Below are 10,568 nucleotides of genomic sequence, written 5' to 3'. Positions count from 1 at the left end.
AAGTATTATTTTTGTTTTGATCAAAAGTGAAAACGGGTCCCACAGACCCGAATACCATACAACGGATAAATGTTTTGGTCTAGGCATTTATTATCACAGCTATTGTGATTTTCCTGCAGGTGACAAGCTTCAGGGACTGAAGTCAGTAAACAGAGAGGCCATCACACACAAACACACACACACACACACACTCCTCCTTAAGTCAGTAAACAGAGGGGCCATCTCACCAGACACACACACACACACACACACACACACACACGCACACACACACACACACACACACACACACACACACACACACACACACTCCTCCTTAAGTCAGTAAACAGAGGGGCCATCTTAACAGATATGACTGCATGTCTGACTACATAATTCATCTGATAGACTGACTGAAATTATTTGGTCTTCTTACAGAACACACCTTGACGATGGGAAGCAGTGAATCACTTGTGTTTGCAGATAAAGAGTATGACTTCAGAATTCCAGCTCTTCTTTACGTTAAAGAATGGAAGACATTCCTGGCTTTCGCAGAGAAGCGCTCCTCTACCAATGATGAAGATGCACATCGACTGGTGATGAGTAAAGGCACACGGCAGACTGACGGCTCACTGCAGGTACCCAGGAGAACACCTACACCTCACGTCTGTGTTTTAGTACTACTCCCCTGCCATGTCTACACCCCATACCTGTAGGCAGTCATGTCTACACCCCATACCTGTAGGCATATGCTGACTGTAGATAGTGCCAGTACATTTCATATTTAGCTCAGAGAGTATTAGTCCTGGTATGGTTGTGTTGCACGTACAGAGTTACTGTACAGGGCGCCTGTAAAGGGCGCCTCTTCTAATTTAAAAATCTAGATGGTATACACCTTTCACTGACCTGCTAGGCTCTGGTTACTTACTGGTCAGTGCCTTTGACACTTTCCATTGAACTCTGTTTGGTAGACGATTCCCAATGTAATGGAATAGAATAGAAACTACAGTAGTGGCCTATAAATCATCTAGACTGTAGTCTTTTCCTGCCCACTGTTCATTTCAAACTTGTTATGTTATTTCCAGTGGTCTCTCCCAAAGGACTTGATTACAGCGCTCAAACCTGACCATGGGGCAACCACATACCGCAGCATGAACCCCTGTCCAGTCTTTGAGAGGAACTCAAAAACTCTGTTTCTGTTCTTCATCTGCATCGAGGGTAACATTCCGGAAAATAAGCTCAAACCAGGTGAGACTCGTTTATGCTACATCACCAGCCCAGACTGCGGGGTGACCTGGAGCTGTTTAACAGACTTAACGAGCAGTGTCAACTTTACCCATTACCAAACCTTTGCTGTGGGACCGGGTCATGGGATCCAGCTGAGCAGCGGCAAACTGCTCGTGCCTGCCTATGTGAAGGTGAACTGTGGTAAAGATGGTGTGAAGAGCTATTCTGTGGTGCTGCGCAGCGAGGACATGAACAACTGGAAGGCAGGCCAGCCCATCACCTGGCAGGTAGGCCAGCACCTCACCCTGGAGTCCGGGGAGTGCCAGCTGGCTGAGGTGTCCGACGGGAAGTGTAAGACGCAGGTGTATCTGAACGCTCGCAGCACCGCAGCAAAGGACACCCACAGAGTAGAGGCACTGAGTGACGACAGCGGGGAAAGTTTTAAGCCAATCAAGCTAACGCTAACGGAGACGGATGACCGCTGCCAGGGGAGCGTGTTGGGGTTCCCTGCCAGGGAGCTTCCATCAGGGGGATCCTCAGAGACGGTTCTGCTCTTCAGCCACCCGACCAGAGAGGACAGGCAGGACCTCGGGGTCTACCTGAGACTCCATCTCCAAGACCAAGACCAAGACCCCTGGGGTAAACCTTACATCTTCCTCATCATCCACCCAGGGCCCAGTGGATACTCAGACCTCACCCACTGTGAAGAGAAGGGTAACTTTGGGTGCCTGATGGAGTCTGGTAAGGGGAAAGATAGTCAACGTGATCAGATTGCCTTCAGAGAGTTCGAGCCCAAGTTAATCATTCAATTGTAGACATACTGTGTGAAGCCATTGCTCTGTGACTGACTTCAGACCCACCACAGACACATACAGGAACACGCTCCTTTTTTTTCTTGTATAACATCACTTGTTTTCATCACTTAAATGTACATTTATATGCAAAGCAGGCAATACATTTGTGAATCAAGTGACATTTATTTCTGAATTTTGAATAATGTTGAATGAAATGTGAAAATTAAATGTGATGTGATGAATTTTTCTGAGAGGCTGATGTTCTTTTTTGTGACTTTAACGTGATGGCATATCCCAACTCTCATATTCTATTTCATTAGATCAGATGTAAACGAAATAAATAATTGATATGATTTTTTATGATTTTTGACTCCTGGCAGGGCTCTTAATGTTTATGTTTGTTCTAAAGTTCATTTTTTCTACTTCTTGTAACTTAACTGACCACTCTGTCGTGAAGTGCTTTCAATAAAAACAATGCAAATTTTAGACACATGGAAGTTTGTGTGTTTGTGAGAGAGAGATGTTGCATTCAAGAATGATTGCAAATAGTATAAGAAGTATTAACTCAATTGGAGACGAGAAATAAGGACACCAGTGAGCTGATAAAAAATATCTGAGTAAGTTATACAAATGACAAATCCTTTGGAGGAAGGTTTCAGAACCAATAGTTTATAAAAGTCCTTTAACATCCAGCAAAACATCATCAGACCCGTGTGTTGGGCCACAGCTTCACATAGACCACATCTTCCACCTCCAGCAAAATATCAATAATACTACCCAAGATCAAAAGAAGGGACTAGGCCTCATTATCATGTCATCCAGAAATGCTGCTGTTTAGTAAACTCAGATATCCTGCTTTCACTGGCAATGGTACTGGGTACTGAAACATAAGTTCATAGGGGAGTATATAATGTTTGCTAGGATCCCATCAAATCCTTAGATGTACTACATTACAATGTCCACTAGGTGGCGCCAGATACCCAGGAGTCAGAGAGGTGCCAGTGTGAGAGCTCAGCAGTGGCTCAGACGGAATATAAAGAGGATCCTCTTCCTCTGGCTCTCCCCCATAGATGCTCCTCATGTCATTCTTACAGGCGCACACAGTTTAACATTGATGGAATCAAGTAGAAACAAACAAACAAACAAACAAACAAACAAACACTGCCTGTTCCTCTGTAGCAATCTATGGCTGCATAAGGTAAAATAAGGCGATAATATGAAACATTTATATTACGTAATAAGACCACTTCACAACAATCCGAGAGCAGGAACCTGTAAGCAGAAGTTCCGTGAATGCACACAAGCAGCCAGCGAGAAGGAGTCAAACAGAGGCAGAGGCAACCGCATCTGAGCTCAGGTCAACAGGTTTGAGCAGAACATTATACATGTGGACGTGAACAGGGGCTATTTGAGAGAAGGGAACGTTTGACTGATCACGTTACAAAATCCTGAATGAATAATGCTCTCAAATTGAAAACGTCATAGAATGTACCACAAGTTTCATTAGTCTGTCAAATTAGAGCTTATTTTTGACTACAGTGATCTAAATTGTGTCTGGTTTTGAACTGAAAGTTTCTAAAGAATGTCTAAATGTCAGTAAAATGAGTTGTAGTTCTACAATTTTGCTGGTGGTGAACATTGAATGAGCAAGGTATGCATGATTAAAGGATGAATGAAGGAATGAATGAATGACCCAAGCCACTAACAGGACGAACGTTACGAAAAGGGGAGCGTCAAAAGGATCCCACTTCAGCGATTCACCCCCTGCTCTTTCCTGAGATTAGTAAATCTGCCATACTATGTAGTTAGAGTATAATGTCGTTGTTGTCTTCTTCTTGCTGTGAAGACACCTGGATTTCCTTAACGGGTTTAATACAAGTTTATCTTATCTTATTTTATCTTAATTTAACACATTGAGGTCCTTACAGACACATCCGAGATCAATATTCCCTTTCCGGACACAATTATGACGGATTGTGACGTACATGTGTCGTTTAAGTTTCGTTTCGCCGAATTTAAATGGCACTTCGTCGGAAGTCGAAATTAATTGGATTATAAACAGAACGGCTTCTGGGTTGCGTGTTAGTCCTGGAATACAGCTGGGGAGATCATCCACATTGACTTTTTGCATGTTCGGGAATAACGTTTGGGGAGAAGTATGCCGCGGAAAACGCTGTATGAAAACAGTCAGATAGGACTTGACTTTATCGAGTTCCTGGGCGAAACTAACCGACGGACTGTGACATTTCGTGCTGAACTCAAGGCTATATATGACAACGAGTTCAGGGACAAGTGAGTGATCTGTATTATTTTAACAGTTTACAGACGGTTGCGTGATTATATTATTTACTTCAAAGCGATTTGGGCTGTGCTGTGTTTTTCAGGGATGTTAGAGACACAGGTTTTTCCAGCATTCTCTATGCACTATCCAGATCAAACAAAGCCCGTGTTAAAGGTGGACAAGTGCATATAAATCCAAAGGTAAGAGACAATCATTACTTGTGTCTTATCATAGCAAACAGTTTTGCATATTGTAAGCATAGGCTACTTCTGCTTTCTGCCAGTCTTCTGTGAGTCTTCATTCATGATGAGCGCAAAATGAGGAACACGGAGTAATGTTGACAAATAAGTTTGCTTCCTAAAACTCAGTAGGGTTAAGTTAACTACTACTATTACTACTTCTACTAGAGGTCCGCGTCAGATAACCGAACACAAGTTTACGCACGCTTGCCTGACTTGCGCACTAACATATGCCGTTTCATCATATGAGTTAGAATGAAGGACAAATGAGTTGTGAATACTATCACCGTGATCGAAATGTATTGGTCTGATAATAGCCGAGTTAGAGCTGATTCTCCAAAGTGAGGGTGGCAATGTTGCAACTCATGACATGACTTACAAGTGGGGGGAAATGAATGTGAAAGTATTTGTTTGGTAAATAAGCGCGTTCGGTGAATTGGACCTGTACTACTACCATTAGTACTACTACTTCTACTGCTACTATTACTACTGCTACGTACTACTTCTGCTTCCAAAGTCAATAGGCTTCAGTTCAGACAGTGGACCCAAACTCAAATAGACAAACAAACATTACCACTCAGACATGGTGGGGATATTCGCCCAGTGGGACCATTTAGTCATTTAGCAGACGCTTTTGTCCAAAGCGACGAACAAGGGAGAGAACAGTCAAGCTAAGAGCAATAAAACCTGGTGTGACAATAAATGCTGCTTTCTTTTTTCAAGAAATAGAAAATTACATAGAAAGATAAAGAAGTGTGGGACTGTCACTGCTTAAGTGCAAGTTAAGCCAAGGTGCCAGTTAGGAGGGGGGGTGTTTACCTCTGGGCTGGGCTGTAGCCATGACTACCCTGTGACTCACCTTGTGACACAGCGTGCTGTCTGGGTGGAGAGAGCACCGGTCCCTCAGGAACGTGGAATGCACCTTGTCCTCACAGTCACACACAGGGAAATGGAACAACATTACACCACACACACACACACACACACAGACAGACACACACACACACACACACACACACACACACACACACACACACACACACACAATACACTAAGTTTATGCTTGTAACCAGCGTGGGTAGGAAGTCAGAGAACTCGGGTACAAATTCAGTGCAGGGGCCAGGTGGTCTATGGAGTGGCACAAGAGTGACTGAATGGAGGGTTTTCCAGTGTTCGGTGTGTAAGATTTGTAAGTAGTAGCATTGTAGTACATGCTATTTTGGCTCTCTTCAAAGGCGGTCCCATTTTCTCTCTCTCTCCATCGCCTTGACCTTCCCTGCTTGGCTCCTATCGTCTTGTCTTGTCTGTCTATACTTGAGAGACTCTCTCCGCACCTCTCTTCAAACTTAAACCATGGATTTGATCAGTTGGTCAATACATTTAATCCTATCCTATCCTATCCTATCCTTGAGGGCTGTCATGAAGAAGCATAGTGTTAACTTCCACTGCTGTGCTGATGACACCCAACTTTACCTGATGAAATTGTACAGCTACCACAGATAAAAGCTGTCTTGTGAGATGTAAAAGCAAACGGCTTCCTGCTCCTGAACTCAGATAAAACTGAGGTTATGCTTGTAGGCCCTAAACACTCAAAGTCATCTGTAAGGTGAAAATTCACTCAAGTTACCTCAGACAGAGAGTTGTATAACTATAATTGTATTCAATATGCATATCGGGCTCACTCATGTCCTGGCAGGGGAGAGAGAGAGAGACACAGGCCCACTCTCATCTTGGCGAGTGAGAGAGAGTGCTCGGGCTCACTCCAAGACTGCAGCAGACGAGAGAGAAGCAAACTTAAACAGATCTCACAAGGTTTATACAGGTTGAAGCTAGCATTTCTCCGACGCCAAAACAATATGTCGGCAGAGATAACCACCTGGTGTATGTCTCACGTCCAAGGTCATCTGCTCAAGGCTTCTGCCTGTTACTGTAATACAGAGTTTGTTCCCTGGCCCCTGCTGCCATTGTGCTTGCTCTCAGGGGGTTCAGGCCCGGGGCTCTGTGAATCGACTCTCACTGGTGTCAGCAGACAGATTCAGTTATCTAACTGGGAACGTGTTTTTAATCAAAAGTTTTAATCTTTTGGTATTTGACCTGTAGCTCCATCTGGCTTTGCTTCCTGCTCAGGTGCGATTGGTGGATCAGTGGAGGCAGCCCCGCAATCCTCCCGCCCCCCCGCCACCTTTGGCCAATGGCGTGGCGGCCCCAGGCGCCCCCCCTGAGCCGGACTCTGGCGTCAGGGCCCGGAGAAAGCTGGCCGCCAGCCTCTTCACCAGGATCAATAAGAACAGGTAGAGTACACCTCAACATCCTCACGTAAACCTCAACATCCTCAGGTACACCTCAACATCCTCAGGTACACACCAACATCCTCACGTAAACCTCAACATCCTCACGTACACATTAACATCCTCACATACACCTCAACATACTCACCTACACCTCAACATACTCACGTACACCTCAACATACTCACGTACACCCCACCATCCTCACCTGAATCAGTAGGAACAGGTAGAGTTCACCTCAACATCCTCACCTGAGTCAGTAGGAACAGGTAGAGTACACCTCAACATCCTCACCTGAGTCAGTAGGAACAGGTACACCTCAACATCCTCATGTACACCTCAACATCCTCATGTACACCTCAACATCCTCACCTGAATCAGTAGGAACAGGTACACCTCAACATCCTCATGTACACCTCAACATCCTCACCTGAATCAGTAGGAACAGGTACACCTCAACATCATCACCTGAATCAGTAGGAACAGGTACACCTCAACATCATCACCTGAATCAGTAGGAACAGGTACACCTCAACATCATCACCTGAATCAGTAGGAACAGGTACACCTCAACATCCTCACCTGAATCAGTAGGAACAGGTACACCTCAACATCATCACCTGAATCAGTAGGAACAGGTACACCTCAACATCATCACCTGAATCAGTAGGAACAGGTACACCTCAACATCATCACCTGAATCAGTAGGAACAGGTACACCTCAACATCATCACCTGAATCAGTAGGAACAGGTACACCTCAACATCATCACCTGAATCAGTAGGAACAGGTACACCTCAACATCATCACCTGAATCAGTAGGAACAGGTACACATCAACATCCTCACCTGAATCAGTAGGAACAGGTAGAGTACACCTCAACATCCTCACCTGAATCAGTAGGAACAGGTACACATCAACATCCTCACCTGAATCAGTAGGAACAGGTACACCTCAACATCATCACCTGAATCAGTAGGAACAGGTACACCTCAACATCATCACCTGAATCAGTAGGAACAGGTACACCTCAACATCCTCACCTGAATCAGTAGGAACAGGTACACATCAACATCCTCACCTGAATCAGTAGGAACAGGTACACCTCAACATCATCACCTGAATCAGTAGGAACAGGTACACCTCAACATCATCACCTGAATCAGTAGGAACAGGTACACATCAACATCCTCACCTGAATCAGTAGGAACAGGTACACCTCAACATCATCACCTGAATCAGTAGGAACAGGTACACCTCAACATCATCACCTGAATCAGTAGGAACAGGTACACATCAACATCCTCACCTGAATCAGTAGGAACAGGTACACATTAACATCCTCACCTGAATCAGTAGGAACAGGTACACATCAACATCCTCACCTGAATAAGTAGGAACAGGTACACATCAACATCCTCAACATCATCACCTGAATCAGTAGGAACAGGTACACCTAAACATCCTCCGAGTCCAACAGTTTGGAACAGATCAGGGCTAGATATCTCAGCCATTACTGTGGATCCACTGGTGTGTGTGTGATCAATACGTGTGTATATTTCATTATGTTAATTCTGTATTGTATATCTTATACTGTATATGTTAATTTTGTATATCTTATATATTTTCATGAATTTTATATTATACAGTATATATGTTCATATATTCCATGTGATCATTGGTCATATATTTAATATCTTATATATGTTCATATATTCCATGTGATCATTGGTCATATATTTAATATCTTATATATGTTCATATATTCCATGTGATCATTTGTCATATACGTATTTTATATTTATATATTTTCATATATTCCATGTCATCATTGGTCATATGTTTTCATTTTGCCCCGTGCAGGTCAGAGTTCACAGCTGACAGAGGGGGCGTGCGCATCTCCTCGGACCAGCCGGAGTGCGACGGCAAGATCTGTGTGAACGTGCAGAGCGCGGCGGTGGTGTCTGAGGTGAAGCTGTGTGTGGAGAACACGTCTGACGACGTTGTGGCCTTCACCTACTACTCCCTGCTGCACTGGATGCCCTGCTTCAGCCTGGAGGACCAGCGCAGGGTCACCCGCGCATCACCCATGCAGCTGCAGCCAGGCAAGATGGGCGCCACAACACTGGGGGGGGGGTTACTGGGGTATGGCATATGGGTATATGGTGACCATATACCTGTATACTGAGGTGGTGACCATGGTGGCTATATTTATTGAGGTGGTAACCATGGTGTCTTTTTACATTGAGGTGGTAATCATGGTGACTATATACATTGAGGTGGTTACCATGGTGACTATATACATTGAGGTGGTTACCATGGTGACTATATACATTGAGGTGGTAACCATGGTGACTATATACATGGAGGTGGTAACCAGGGTGATTATATTCATTGAGGTGGTAACCCATGGTGACTATATACGTGGAGGTGGTAACCATGGTGATTATATACATTGAGATGGTAACCCATGGTGACTATATACATTGGGGGGGTATACATTGAGGTGTTAACCATGGTGACTATATACATTGAGATGGTAACCCATGGTGACTATATACATTGGGGGGGTATACATTGAGGTGTTAACCATGGTGACTATATACATTGAGGTGGTAACCATGGTGACTATTTACATTGAGGTGGTAACTATGGTGACTATATATATTGAGGTGGTAACTATGGTGACTATATATATTGAGACCAGAGTTGATGTCTTATCCCTCAGGTGACCAGTATGGAGTCACGCTGAAGTTCAAGTCCAGCCATGTTGGCTTCTACTGCGGCACCCTGGTCTTCGAGTTCAGGGCGTCACCTGCTGACAGCAAACCCTTCCACCTGGTGCGCTTCATCGAGGGGCAGCACTCCTCCGCTCTGACCGAGGCCCTGGCCCCCGTCTCCCCCTACAGGCCCTGCAGGGTCACTGCAAGCCAGCCCGTCGACTCACGGGTGGAGGAGGGACTGCGCCCAGCCAGGTGGGTGGTGTTACCATAGACATATAAACATAGAATAGACATACCATAAACATATAAACATAGCATAGACATACCATAGACATATAAACATAGCATAGACATGCCATAGACATATAAACATAGCATAGACATACCATAAACATATAAACATAGCATAGACATACCATAGACATATAAACATAGCATAGACATACCATAAACATATAAACATAGCATAGACATACCATAAACATATAAACATAGCATAGACATACCATAGACATATAAACATAGAATAGACATACCATAAACATATAAACATAGCATAGACATACCATAGACATATAAACATAGCATAGACATACCATAGACATATAAACATAGCATAGACATACCATAGACATATAAACATAGCATAGACATACCATAGACATATAAACATAGCATAGACATACCATAAACATATAAACATAGCATAGACATACCATAGACATATAAACATAGCATAGACATACCATAGACATATAAACATAGCATAGACATACCATAGACATATAAATTCATTCATGCCTATGGGTGCTACTCCTTCCCATGCAACCCTGGGCCCAGCCAGGTGGGTAGTGCTACTCCTTCCCATGCAACCCTGGGGCTTCTCTGTTGAGCTGTCCTTGTGTTCATTTTCCTCACCATATAAATACCTCAGAAGAGTTACTGGACTGTTTGTTTTTGTATTATTGTTATTATTTTTCATGCAATAAGGGGGCAGTAAGCACTGTTACCCATTTTAACGGATTAAATAAACGTGT

At 43.9% G+C, this 10,568-nt stretch overlaps 2 protein-coding genes across 2 annotated transcripts in view; both read left to right on the top strand.

Moving 5' to 3' along the window:
* Positions 1-431: 431 nt before the first annotated feature.
* Positions 432-2,021, top strand: LOC308360986 (sialidase-3-like; the record flags this gene model as incomplete). The annotated part of the gene is made up of 2 exons (XM_080833196.1): positions 432-617; positions 1,065-2,021. 2 exons carry the CDS (start codon positions 432-434, stop codon positions 2,019-2,021), a joined length of 1,143 nt encoding a protein of 380 aa, XP_080689322.1.
* A 2,137-nt stretch (positions 2,022-4,158) lies between these two features.
* LOC308360974 (putative helicase mov-10-B.1) overlaps positions 4,159-10,568 on the top strand; it is a gene marked incomplete at its 5' end in the record, with an annotated part of 27,764 nt that continues 21,354 nt past the window's right edge. Inside the window, 5 exons of the mRNA XM_080833168.1 lie at positions 4,159-4,292; positions 4,385-4,481; positions 6,648-6,811; positions 8,672-8,913; positions 9,537-9,783. Of these exons, the coding sequence (XP_080689294.1) occupies positions 4,159-4,292; positions 4,385-4,481; positions 6,648-6,811; positions 8,672-8,913; positions 9,537-9,783 (884 nt within the window). The remainder of the gene's footprint in view (positions 4,293-4,384; positions 4,482-6,647; positions 6,812-8,671; positions 8,914-9,536; positions 9,784-10,568) is intronic.

This window comes from Sprattus sprattus, assembly GCF_963457725.1.
Source record: "Sprattus sprattus genome assembly, chromosome: 2".
Classification (NCBI taxonomy): domain Eukaryota; kingdom Metazoa; phylum Chordata; class Actinopteri; order Clupeiformes; family Clupeidae; genus Sprattus; species Sprattus sprattus.
This window is presented reverse-complemented; position numbering and strand designations above follow the sequence as displayed.